Source organism: Paralichthys olivaceus, chromosome 16 (genome assembly GCF_024713975.1).
Source record: "Paralichthys olivaceus isolate ysfri-2021 chromosome 16, ASM2471397v2, whole genome shotgun sequence".
In the NCBI taxonomy this organism is placed as follows: Eukaryota; Metazoa; Chordata; class Actinopteri; order Pleuronectiformes; family Paralichthyidae; genus Paralichthys; species Paralichthys olivaceus.
Window position 1 is genome coordinate 16226809 of NC_091108.1, and position 14018 is coordinate 16240826.

General features: G+C 40.5%; 1 protein-coding gene across 3 annotated transcripts in view; it reads left to right on the top strand.

The window, feature by feature from the left end:
* Positions 1 to 14018, top strand: part of LOC109646308 (3',5'-cyclic-AMP phosphodiesterase 4B-like) — a 47186-nt gene that overhangs the window by 14342 nt on the left and 18826 nt on the right. For 2 of the 3 annotated variants that reach the window (XM_020112042.2, XM_069510912.1), the window contains 5 exons: positions 2483 to 2730; positions 6799 to 6993; positions 7079 to 7115; positions 8427 to 8497; positions 9159 to 9208. In XM_020112042.2, coding sequence (XP_019967601.2) covers positions 2483 to 2730; positions 6799 to 6993; positions 7079 to 7115; positions 8427 to 8497; positions 9159 to 9208 — 601 coding nt within the window. Of the gene's footprint in view, positions 1 to 2482; positions 5187 to 6798; positions 6994 to 7078; positions 7116 to 8426; positions 8498 to 9158; positions 9209 to 14018 lie in introns of all 3 variants that reach the window. The other variant, XM_069510913.1, reaches the window with a different exon arrangement.

Below are 14018 nucleotides of genomic sequence, written 5' to 3' on the forward strand. Positions count from 1 at the left end.
AAGGATCAGCTGTGTGACACATTTCAATGTATATTAAATACATGTGTATTGTGTAAGACAAGATAAATGTGTTGTGTTCAGACATCTGAGTGCTCATCTCCCATCATTCATTCATTCTTTAGCACCTTTAATAATTAGGACCCTTTTTTTCTTTTCTCTTGGTTCAAAGATTCAATAATTCAGGCCCCACCTCATGTCCTGCTGTTAGAGCATTCCTTCTTAAGCCCTCATTTATATCACCTTCTTCAAAAAGGCTTTTTGGAGCTTTTCCAGAGAACATGGGAGCTGTTTAGGCTCTGCAGCCAGGAAAGGCCTTTTCATCTTTCTGCATAACACCCACTCCACCTCTGCTTGACACTGGATCTACTCTACCTCCGTTTGAGAATGATTGTTCTACCTTTCATCTCACTTCCTGTCCTTTTATGACCAGCACATGTGATGAATCCCAGGTTTCTAAATTTACCGATGTTTTCAAAGAACAGCATCCTATTCCTGACACAGGCAGAGTAACTCAACACTATTTCCTCTGCAACAGCAGATCAATGAAGAACTAGGATTACATGTCAGAGATGCAATCAATACACAGAACACAATGATAATGATGATTAGTTTGGCAGTGACACAGCAGGGCCACTGTGACATGATGAGAGAGTAGTCGTGAGTCACTGGAACAGTGCGTTTAGCCAGATTTGGTTTTCAGCCCTTTCTTCGTGACGCAGTCGATGTGTCTCTTAAAAGACAGGCACGGTAAATCACATAAATTGTATTTCTTAGAAAGAGCAGGGGAGTCAGCAGAGCTTCATTTACTGACTTTAACAGTTCCTATCTGTGGTTTTACTACATTGTCTCTCATTCAGACACTTTCCAAGTTTTCTTCTTTTGGTAGTTTGCTCTCTCGTTCATGTTTCCTCTCTGCTTTCTATCTGGCTCATCTCTGCCTTTTGTGTCTGTTGCTCTCACTCGGACAAGGAGGTGCAATGTCGCTTATTGTCTTTAACATCTGTCTGTGTCTAATGAGTGTTTTTATTATATATTTTTTTCGATTTTGAGCTTTCATCTCTCTTAGAAGGTGGAACACAGTCAATTTTAAAGAGAGAGGAACTCTATAACTATGACAAAGAGCTAATGGGACTTGGATCAGTGGACTTCTCTTAACTTTAATGGGAACCTGTTCAGGGTATACCACACCACTCATTGGCTCCAGTCCTCCCCTGTGACCTTTAGAGGATAAGTGGATAATGAATTGCCTTTTGTGAGATGTAACTCACAGTCAGAGTATTTTTTTAGATGCTTCCCCTTGACAAGATGCATGAACATGTGTAACAGGTAAAAGCTACAAGTCACAATTTTCCAACTAAACAATAATTCAATGCACAGAAAATTAATCTACAACAATTATGATAATTATTTGAAAATTCAATATCTACTTATTGCTAAATGCATTTAAATGGATTCTGTCACTGGAGATGGAGTTAGTATTTGAACGTGTGCAGCCTTGACCTTCTCACATTGTGGCGAGCGTCACTCTTTCTCCTTCTCACTCTCTCACTCACTGTCAGCCTCCTTCTTTTCACACTCATCTTCTCCGTCTGGTTTCTTGTTTTTTTTCCATAGCTTCGTTCAAAGAGATTCCTCAATTTCCCCTTGTGCCTTTATAAACCTGCCCTGCTTGACTGAAATCTTTCGGTGTGTTTCATTTGCACTTGTGTGCAGTGAACATAAAGTGGAGGGTGATGTATGTAGAATGAGTTCTGGCAGTCCTCCTCTGTCTCCTCAGTGCCTTGTCTTGTTTACAACCAGTCATCACAGTGAAGTAGTCAGGGCTCTTGACTGGAAGCTTCACACTCAGCCAGACACACAATAAACACACGATTCATATTCAGCTTGGCTTCATAGAAATGTGAGCTGGCAGATCAGGTGTCGAGGGGCCCGAAATGAGTTTTGATCACATATTTAATTTTTCACAGTTTGATGAAGAGCATGAAAACGTCAGGGGACATCTACAGGACGGGCAACTTGTTTAAACATTTGTACTTCTTTATGACAGGCTCTCAAACGTTGCTGTTGTTTTTTACAATATTGTATAAAATGTACATTTATTCATGGAGGCAGATGTGTAGCGAGAAATAGGCCTAGGTGGCAACGCCTCGCCCACCAGGCAACTTTGATCAAAATACATTTTGTTACTAACAAACTTTTTAAGAAAAGAAATGAAAACCAAAAGAAAGCCTTCCTGTGGCCCATTCAAAATCCATAACATTTTTTATGTCTTGGCTATGCCTTAGTGCAGGGTAAAACTGATTAATCGACAATGCCCTACATTTTTCGGCTAATGTGCAGCTGGTTCTGCCGAGCTGAAAAGGGTATAATGTCTATTACACTGCCCATACAAAACATTATTTGTGCCTACACCACTACATGGAAGCCTGTGATGAACCAGTGTGACCCAATTACTCTTTTTCTCTTTTATTTTGCCCCTCAGGAGAATAAGGAACCTCCCGCAGGACAATTTTCCACAGCCAACACACTTGGCGTAGACATGTGCAAAGTCCACAGGCGTTTCTCTGGCACCCTGCTGCTGCCTCCGTTGTCATGGCGACAAGCAGAAAAGGAGAGGGACAGGGGCAGGCCGCTCACACCCGAAGAGGATCCAGTGACCCAGACCAGACCCACAAGTCTGCCCATCTCCACCGTGCCACGCATCAACATCACACAGGCTGATCCCGACAGGTGAGGTGACAACAAAACAAAGGAGGATCATCACTCTTGTTTTTGTAGGGTATGTTTAATGTCTTGTGATATTTTTTACCTCTGCCAAGAAGATTATGTTATCACTTGGTCTTTCTGTCTTTGAGTTAGCAGCATGATGCAAAAATTACTTGGGAGATTATCATGAAACTTGGTGGAAGGTGGCAGTATGGGTCGGGAAACAACCCATTGAATTATGGTGCAGATCCAAATAAATGAGCAGATGCAGGAAAATATTGTTTCACTTTCTTTGCAATGTTTCCCACAGAATTCATTCAGCATATGTTAGTAGAGACTGCACGTGCACAGATTTCAAATGACAGCTACACAGACTAAAAAGTGAAAGACAATTTCTCCCCAGAGAGAGAACTGCATCGTGTGTGTATGTGCACAACTGCAGCAGAAACCATGGTGTGACTATCCGCATGGACTGTAACAACTTTATGGATGACGGCGTTAGCGATCATGCTGCAATAGCACTGCAAAAAGAGATGCAATGCAGCAATGCATTAAAACAAAGTTGGAGATTTTATTATGAGAAGTGTTAACATGTATTTTGATTCATAATGGCAGGGAGATTTAGTTGTTTTCTTTTATTTCAGATCACAGCAAAGTTTTCAACCCCAAGATGGTAAAAGAAATATGAAATAACAGTTTCTTTACTGTTTGTCTCTATTTGTGAACTCAGTAGGTGCGTGCTGATGTAGGGTTTATGTCTTTACTCATACAGAACCTAATTTAGCGGTAGGTTATTACCTAGTCCAGGAAGTGTGTTTTGTCAGAGATTCCTTGGCATTAAATAACACTGGAAACACACTCATACAATCAAAATATTGAGTCTGACAGCAGGGATTGGCCACAGCTTTCCGCATTTTATTGAGTTCAGTCCAGTTGAGATTATTTACAGAGCCCAAACAGGAGGCTCTGGTTCTTCTCATCCAGTCATACAGTTTGTTTTGCTTTCTGCCTGTTGCGATAATTTAAATGTAAATGAACTCTACTGATTTGGACGTAGAGTATATAAACACTGACAAAGTGTTAAATGAACTCTGATTTTGATGATAATAATACGCACGTTTCTGCCAAAGCTAAAACGTTATTTCAGGTCAAGGACAGCACTCTGACAAAGAAGGAAAGCTCTGTGCGTCCAAAATAGAAACCAATGTATAACACTGAAATCTGAAATGTGCTTTTCTACCCGTAAACTGGATGTTTTTGGCGATATATACGTTTGGTGTAGATAACACTTTCTTCCACACACCTCTACCCTATGAACCAGTTCCCCCTCCTCTGACCAGCTCACTCTTACTCTCCTACCAATAATATTCACATTTTATAGCAGGGTTGACATGTAACCGTACTGTACTCTGTGTCCCTGATCGTGTAATTCAGAAATAACCCTTTGTGGAGTGTCTTTAATCAAATATAGACTCACATAGGTAAAATACAAATTGTCTCAAATCATCTACTGTTGCAGTGACTGTGGTCTTATGAAGATGTGATGTGAGCCATAATAGGATCTCACATTACCTCCACCAAGGTATGCTTTAGTCTGCATTGTATGTTTGTTAGTTAGTTTTTAGGATTACGAATGAACTATTCAACCATTTTCCGTGGGATTATGTGGTCAGGTGGGGTATGACCCAAGGAAGCGCATAAAATTCAGATGAGGATAATCCAGAATTTTTTTCTCTGTCATTAACATTTCGGGATACAGCGTTTTTTTCCAACATTTTAGTTTTTCCCAAAGAATGGCTCATGGATCTTAATGAACATAATGTTTAAGGATATCTATGAGTGCATGGATGAGGTGCAGATCAAAATAAACATAGTGAATTTAAATGTGGTTTCATTGGCAGAGGTATTTGCCATTCAAGAAGAGGTATGATTTATTTTTTACTTTGTGGTTACACAAATACAAATTTTTTTCTCTGTTATCCATCTCCCCTACGTCATTTGCACATTAGTGAGACCTTTTAAGTTGATGAATAAGTGAACAGCTGGATTTTCTCCTTTAACACCCTCCTTTTTACCATAAACTCAAGTGCATATGGTTTCATATGGCGTCATAGGTGGCCCAGTGAAGGGCAGGAAGGGAGGATGAACGCCCAGACTAATCTGCAGTGGTTTAACATAGAGGGAACAGGGATAGGCGGTCAGATAAACAGGGTGACTGCTGCCTGTTCTCCAGCCCAGATCTGCCTGTTAGCATCTGCCAAGCCTGCATCACTTCAGCACGTGTTCTCTTACTGGACAGAAAGGTCTTTCAGTGTGTGTGTGAGTGAGTGAGCAGCCAGAGCATCAGTGTATGTTGTTGCTCAATGAGAAGGAAGGAAGAGACGGCAGAGAAGAATGTTTCGGAGGTCCCCCCGGTGCAGAGCTGGGCACTTTGACTTCAGCGAGGAAGTGGTCAGTAGACAACGTCTGTCGGCTCCCAGGTGACTTTTTAGTGATCTTCTTTTTCATTTTAAACATACACTGTTGTGCAACTATTTAAAGCAGAGGCTCTATATGGTATTTCCTTTCTTCTTCAAAATGACTGTTTATTGTATCTTTACAAAATATTTTACTTTGCATCCTTCCCCTTCTGTGAGTCTAAATCTACAGAAATGATTTGTCATTAACATACCACAGTTTTTTTGCCTGCGTCAGATTAAGGGATTAGATTACTGCTGTAGGTAAAGCATGTTGTTATAGTTGTGTGAAATTGTAGATGTCAATGACGCAAAACGTAATGCTGATGACGTTTATTACATGTGTGTAGACCGAGTTTGCACAGTTCCCACTAATCCGAGTTTCTGTGGCAGAGGTGTGGGGCGGAGAGTGTCTCAGTGGGATGTGTGCCTGGTTAATCCTACATGCAGCAGAAATTACCAAGGCGGGGGTGAATGTGGGGCAAATAGTGAAGTGGCCCGTCAGTCCATTTGTGCCGAATTGGGTGTATGCGTTTGTTCTTGCTTGTGAATAGGTCTATAACAAGACTACCACTACAGTATCATTTGTAATAAAAAATGCTAATTCGTTTTGTGCCATCTGTTGTTTTTGCCATGTATTCGCTGACCCTTTACCTCAAAACTCCATCAGTCCATCTGACGAGATCATCTGGCTACACAATAGCTTGTCCTTTCCTCCTGCACCCACTGCATGGTGACAAACAGATTATGTCTGACCAAGCATCTGTGGTGATTTCACTATATTGTCAGAAAACACGCTGGAGGGAAGACCTGTGGAGGTTTTCATCACATTTACACATAAAATTTACACAAGATGCGTCAAATCTGAGGCTTGTTGGTTCGCTTTGCCTATGTTGCATCTACTGTTAATTAGCTGCCTTTTCAGTATTCTTTCTTTGAATTGCTACCTATATTATTATAGGGATAAATTAATGGAGCTATCACAGTGGGGGATCTAGGATTTTTTTCTAAATCAGGGGCCAAAAGGGCCGATTCAGTAGGTGCACATTTAGGTCATTCCTTGTTTACTGTTGGCTTATATTTTGAAAATCTTTCCTTGTTCAAGTACATTGTGTTGTTCAAAAAAGCTTAGACAATAAAAAAAAACCTAACAAATTGTGATATTTATTGTTAGTTTTGTTCGGAGGTTACTATTCTTTTTTAAAGACTACTACAGGGCACTTTAGGGGCCAATCAGCCCCTGTCACAAACTAGACATGCGGTTTCCAATAAAGTCAAACCCCTCTCACTGACCAGCAGAGCATATGTATTTTAATATTTCCATTTGTTTTGTCAGGGATGGATGGATAAGTAATAATCATTTTAGGGTTTATGCAGCCATCTCTTTGCTGAGTGGAATCTGTGGACAAGTTGCACAAGTCAGTATCCTCTTAGGATGATATTTGATTGACATGGTATTAAAAATTACTGTATTTTTAGACTTTGCCTCTGCAGAGCAAGATGTCAGATCCTTGACGTGGATGCACACACACATTCACTGATTTGCTGTGCTGATAGTAGTTACTTTAAAAGCTTTTGTTCAGCCTCCTCTTCTTTCCTTTCTGTTCATCCCTATGGTTTATCTCTGTCCTTCTAGCTACGAAGGGGAGAATGGCCCTTTGATGTGCTGCAGTCCGTCAGACCTGCAGGCGTCCCCGGGTTCTGGTATGGTTCTACACCCAAACTACGGCGCCCACGGTCAGCGTAGGGAGTCTTTCCTGTACCGCTCTGACAGCGACTACGATCTGTCACCCAAGTCCCTGTCCCGCAACTCATCCATTGTTGGAGAACTGTGAGTTGTCTACATCAGCTTCACTATAATCATCTGTGCATTTGTTTGTGTATAACTCAGTCTTTGCTTTCATTCATTATCTCAGGCACGGAGAGGACTTGATTGTGACTCCGTTTGCTCAGGTAAGAGCTGATTACAAGTCAGTAAATCTGCCTACATCAGGCATCTTTAACATGTTGTGCTAAGTAGCATCGGCTTGTAGCTGTCAGGCACCTCTCAGACCAATTAATGAACTCACTCACTCAGTCATAATTAGCTTCCGTGCCCTCTGGTGGCCTGTAGTAGATATGGCATGGGCTGCTTTTCAATGGCAAGGTCATTTTAGACTCATCAAACCAAACTTACCATGTTCAATCTAATATTTTGTTCCAAACAGTCATTAATGATAGTTATTTATATTTGTATTTATTTGTTTTGTTGATTTGTTCTTAGATTGCTCTCTAATGATCACAGCAGCTTAGGGTTCCTACCTTCTTACAATTTAATGTATTTTAGGCAAAATAAGGTTTATTAATGTTCTGGATTTAGGTTTCAGTTTTTCCCAAGGGCTAAGTACGGTGGCCGAGACATCTCACAAGCGCATTCATGGAAATACAAATGCAAAAGCCACAACACAACTACAAATTCACACAACAGAATCATAACCACAACAGAAGTGACTGTGATTCTGTTTTCGTTGTGGGGCTTTTGCATTGGAGTTTTCTTTTAATGGCCTTTTTTTATTATTATTCTTGTTTTTGCTAATTTTGATGCGGAGTGGGAGTAACAAGCACCATTCAGCATTGAGAGTCAAAGATCACATTGAATTCAGCACAAATGAATTATTATTCATGACTCAGCTGTAGTATAGCACTCAGTACAGCATATACGTCCGGCAAGGCTCAAAAGTTCCCTATATGTGCCTGATGTTTTTCCACCAAGATCTATAATTTTTCCCTGGGAAATTGTGCAAATCATGCATCATGATGTAATGTGTGAAATGTTCCTGGATCTCCCCCCTGATCTGGATCCGCACCTAAGTTTAATAGGTTCTTCTCTGACCCATTGCACATCTATCCACCAAGTTTTGTGGTAATCCCTTCAGTATGTTTTTGTTTTGCTTACACACAAAACAAACCAAGCAACCAATAAACAAATGGACAGGGCTTTAAGCTCATAGTCAGTCTCTCTGCAGAATAATTTGCCTTAACATCTGAACATAACCTCCTTAAGATCCAAAAATACAGAAACACTTGTGTATCTTCTGAGCACCTATTACATTATCACAGTACTATCAATATTATCTTAGTGGCATTGTCAGTGTGTAGGTTCTCCTACAATAGTCTTATAATGATCTTCCTGTTAATATAGTCAAATATTCCTCATATTTCTACTCCACCATTGTCATTATTTTTCCTCTTCTTCTCATTCTTTTTATCATTTTCTTTTTGTAGGTTCTGGCAAGCCTTCGGACTGTCAGGAACAACTTCACCACTTTGACAAATGTACAATGTGCACCCAATAAGTAAGTCATCTCATTGTATTATTGTGTGTGCTTTGTGACTACAGTTTGTTTTCAGCTATGGAAAAAGGCTTTTATACAAGGAGCCATAATTTCATTTGTGTGATTTTATAAATCCTCTGCAAAAAATACTGATTTAAAAAAGAAAAGGTTTCAGAATATTTAGATGCCACAGCTCAAGATACCTACATCCCACACTTGGGGGCGCCAATTCATTAAAACCTTCTCTAGCACTTTGGTGTCATGAAGAGCAGATCCAAGCATGCAGAGTCTGGTTTGCTGCACAGTCACTAGAATCCCTAACTGGACACACAGTGACATTTCCTGTTTGCCTGACGAGGTTACTTCATCTCATTTTAGTGTCATGAAAGCTCCCACTGATCACTGAACTGGGTCAGTGCTGTGGCTGCACATGCATCAGGTCTGTGCCACAGGGGGACACAGTCAAAACGACCTCGGAAAGATGGGTCACCGTGAGCTGAGCGTTAATTAGACAAAACAATGTTACACAGTTGAAAATCTGACGTGTCCAGTTCAGAGAGACAGTGCATCTATTCAGTGTTTCCTACAGGAACCAAATCACATTAGTAGAAAAAAAATTGAGGCAAACATCTGTTACACATCTGGTTTTAATACTTTGTGACTTGTTTCTCTTTGGTTTCAGGAGGTCTCCTGCTGCAAATCAGCCGCCTGTCACCAAAGTCTGTCTGTCAGGTGAGTGCAGTCTCAAGCCCTCCACTATATGACATGGGCAGTATAAATACACCCACAATAGAGCTTGTGATTCTGGGAAATGTGCAAAACTGTAATATGCATGCACACAGTACAGTTGTGCAATGTTTTTACCATTGTAGTTGTTTTTTTAATTTCCTAGAACTCAAATGTCAAGAGGAGGACAATGAGATGAGCTTAAGAGTTGAGAGATAATGATGCAAAAATAAATACGCCCCAATCTGTTTTCCTGTTGTGGTAATCATAGTACGTGCAGTATTATGCAGAAAAAAAAACAAGAGATAGAAATTTCACTTGCACGTGACTGGTATCTCCACAGTAATCAACAACATTCACAGCAGCATACAGTGAGTTCCTGTTCTCACACTTGATGAGTATGTTTTCGCAATCAACATCCTCATTCAAAGTATGCACATATGCAGTATTAATAATAATTATAATAATACCAATAATGAAAACAATAATAATCCTTTTTTATTATTGTGTTATAATAATACTAGTTAATACAAATATTATTTTTGTATTTTTGAAGCAAATAAACACAATATGCTTTCCAAGGACAAAATTAAAAAGAGCCATAGATGATTAAACAAGTGCATTAAGAACATTCCTAAATACATATACAAACATTCACAGGTATGCATTTACTGTGCATTCAAGCAGAAAAAACAACAGCACACACAACAGGAGTAGTCTATCAGTTTTCTGGAGAAGTAAGTTTTAGGATGAGAAGTAGCATCAGGGTCAGCTGGTCTTATAGATTGTGAATGGCTGTAACAGGATGAGAGCCACAGCAAAAAATGTTATGGTCTGGACTCAGATCAGGTAGATTTCAAGGAGGTAGTGAACAAGTGAAAGAAGAAGAAGAGGAGGGAGGGTGGTGGGGATATTAGTTCCTGCTGCTCTGGTTCTTCAAGCCCCATTTACGTCAGCACAGCCTGCATGCGGTCACTCTCCACTTCCTATCAGCACAAATGGGCTGCTGGGAGCGTCCCGTGGCAGGAAAAAATACAAGACGAGTCAGTGTGAGTCCCTCATTGTCCTTCCTCCTCCACACTTCTCACAAACCTTGACCTTCCTCAAGTCATCGCTGACGAGCAAAACTTTGCTGCTATTGGATTCCATGGTGACGCATGGGGAAGATAAAACGAGGAAAACAAAAGTGATTAATTCTGTTTTTAATTTGTTTTAAACATCTGCAAGACGTGACGCACCGTTTAACTCCTGTCTCCCCACGGAGCATCGCTTTCACCAACTTTTCTCGAGCATACAAATAACGAACAGTACACCTGCCACTATATAATGGTGATTGTTCCCAATGTTCAGGAGTACAACAATTAACAATATGACAAGAAGCCCTCATATCCTTCTGCTCTCTGTCTCGTGTCTGGGCGGAAAAGGAGAACAGATTTTTCCTGTTTTGCATCTGTGTTTTCAGTGAGCCAATATTATTCCCAATAGTGGAAAAGACAGTACCTGCGTCTTTCTGGGCTCCAGCTCAGCATAGATGTGAAAGATCCCTTTGAATCTTTGACAACCACTGTAAAGGGATTTGAGCAGGACACAGCGAGTGAAACACGTCAGTAATCAGGGTTCTGTGAATCCTGCAGGAAGATGGGGGTGAGGATAGAATGGCTTCAAGAAAGAGTGAGAGATTTAGCAAACTGCAGCAGTGAGTGAGATAGGAGAGATAGAAAACATACCAAAGGTCAGAGACAGACGTCATAGTTTTTCTTTTTAATCAGATGCAATCCGGGTGAATCAGGAAAAATAAGAAGGACGAAATAAACAAAAAGAGCAGGAACATGACTGCAGTCATTGGGTGAAAGTGCGTGAGAATCAGAGAAGTGTGTATTTGTGTTGGGGGGTTATAATAGAAACCAGCTCATCTGCAAGTGCATCAGTTCAGTCGTGAGGGGATTGTAGTTTTCCTTATGTGACTTTGCAGTTTTTCGCTTCGCACACCGTCTCGGCCCCATCACACAGGCAGTGGTCCCGTGAGCCAGGCAGTTTAACAAAGGACGCACTATTCCCAGACTGATTCAGATTACAGACTTTGCTCTATTTTATGCCTGATAAATGGCCCTTTTGAAAAAAAATGCTGATTATGAAGTCCTTCGCTGTCGAGAATAGTAAATAATCTGTAACATTATTCCATTAGCTGTAAGTTTGTCACGGATGGCTGGGACTCCGGGGTACATGGTTAGTCATTGACCAAGAAAGGGATGCAGTACCTGATCCTGTTCTTTGAGTGAATGTTCCCTTTCTGGGATTTGACTCAGCAAAGAAAAATAGAGAAAAACAATCTTCATTCTAGTTGATTGTGAGAGGAGTTACATTTAGATAGATCCAGTTTAGCTTCAACTTTATCGAAAAAGCACTTTAAACACATAAAATTGTAGATCCAAAGTGCATTTCGACCCAATAATAACAAGAGAAAAATGTCATTATTATTATCACTACCATCTCTAGAAATAATAACATTAATAAAAACAATAATACACCAATATATGTAGAATATAAGTAGAATATATGACGTTTCCTGGGACATATTGTTGCATTTTAATAGTCTTTTCATTGCAATGTATTTCTGCTGCAGTGTCCTTGCATTGTGTGTGTAAGATGTCCCTGACAGAGACACTATTTGTTTCTGTTAGTTTAAAGTCTTAGTGTCTTTGCCCTTATTTGGATATGTGTCACTTTAAACTGTGTGAAATCAATTCTCTAAAACCGCATTCCTACATACGTGTTCTCTGCCTCAAGACTAAATAGACATGTGACTTTGTGCGTAGACTGCTCAGGGTGTGGGGCACTGCACAATAAGCATTACTCACTCATCTATTGTCTCATTTTGTAAACATGTCCTGAGAGAGATGTAATAAAGAGTAGTGAAGAATAACCCTGTTCAAAACAGGTTCCGGCAGCATAAAAGAAAAAGAAAAGCATGTGTCAGTTACAGTAATCTGCTTTTTGATGGCATTCAATCAAGTGAGTGAGTGAGTGAGTGAGTGAGTGAGTGAGTGAGTGAGTGAGTGAGTGAGTGAGTGAGTGAGTGTGTGTGTGTGTGTGTGTGTGTGTGTGTGTGTGTGTGTGTGTGTGTGTGTGCGCGCAGACATTTTGAAGGACCCCTGGTCTAACATGACCCTCCCGCCCCACATTTGTGCAACGTCTTGCAAACGTGACAAAGTGAGCATTGTTGAGATTCTCATTTACAGAGAATCACAACGATCACACAAAAGCCTCGCCCTGAACATCTGACACAACTTAGCCTCATCAGACTCCAGTCCCAATGTAAACACAACCGTCGTCCTCTGACGTAAAACTAGTGCCACATGACAAGGGGCAATGGACATCGCATTGCACCTTTTTTTTCTTTTTAACCTCGATATTGCCACTTTCATCTGGTGTTACTTTGGGCAACTGTTTGGCTCCTCGGCCAGCAATAATTAGAAACATTTATTTATTTATTTAATTTTTTACTGCAGAGGGGCAGCTCAGTCAAAGATGGCAATCAGGGAGTTTCCCGGGCAACTTAAGCCCTGCACTGTGCACGTCCACACTTTATAGTTGGATCAGTCCTGCATCCACAGCATGATACAATGTTTATTATTAATTAAACAAGTAACTGCTCTATGGTAACATTGTGGTGTCAAGGTACATAAACTTAAACTTATTAGTGTTTGTGTGTGAGACAGTTTTTTTAAATGCAATTACCTGCTGTCTTGATTCCCACACTTAAAATGAAACGCATCGGAGAGGAGTTGCGTGCATTTCATCATGACATGATCATGACATTGTGCATTCAGTTGAATGGCAAATGATTAGTTATTTTAAAACGACATTATTGGTAGAAAAAGTTAATGGATAACTATACTAAAGAAATATGCCCTGTTGAAGTATGCATGACACATTTAGCAGTTTATGCTGATTGTAGCCATTTCCAATGAAGAAAAAAGTCAGATGTTGGTGATTTTTTTTGGACCAGTGAAAAAGGGGCTTTAGTGACTTCTTCATGATGTTGTTTAATATCATTAGATGGGAATCTTTCTCGGATCAATATAAGTAGTAGCTTGTCTTTTCAGTCTTATTATCTCAGCAGATATGTTGGAAAATGTATTTTTTAGACCATATCTTTGTAGACATTGACCATGACCTTCGACCCATCACCTCAAAAAGTTGGAGATTCCCTCCCTAACAATATTCCCACCAATTGGAGAAAATCTTTCCATGCATCATTGAGTTGTTTTTGTAGACACACCTTGACAGGGGTGGGAAAAAAAGTTCCCTATATGCACGGCTGCTAATTAATTAACAGACGGATGGATGGACACAGACAGACAGCTGGCCACACACTGGCAGCCAGAACTAATTTGACCAGACATTCAGTCTGAGCAGTCCGCTCCGCTCCAGTCTAAGATAGTTACTCAGCTCCACAGCAGGGATCCATGTCAGGTTTTCCAGTCTGGCGGCCCAAGGAGAGGATCTGCAGGGCTGGAAGCGTGCAGCCTGGTTAAGTATTTGAATTATGTCATTGACGTCAGCACAGTCATAAATCTCGCTGCGGCCCATCCCTCAAGCTGGCCCATGCCAGCACAGCTCCATGGTGCATTGTGAAAGAGCTGCCACACAGGCCGTAATGAGGTGTGTGTCAGTATGTGTGTGTTTGTATAACTGTGGAAGCCTTTTGTTTTGATAGGTGAGGAGATTATGCCCAAATTATAAATTATGAAGAGTCATAATCAGGACTGAGTGCTGTTTGTGACAGCAGACAAAGGGTGATAGTGTGGTTTCG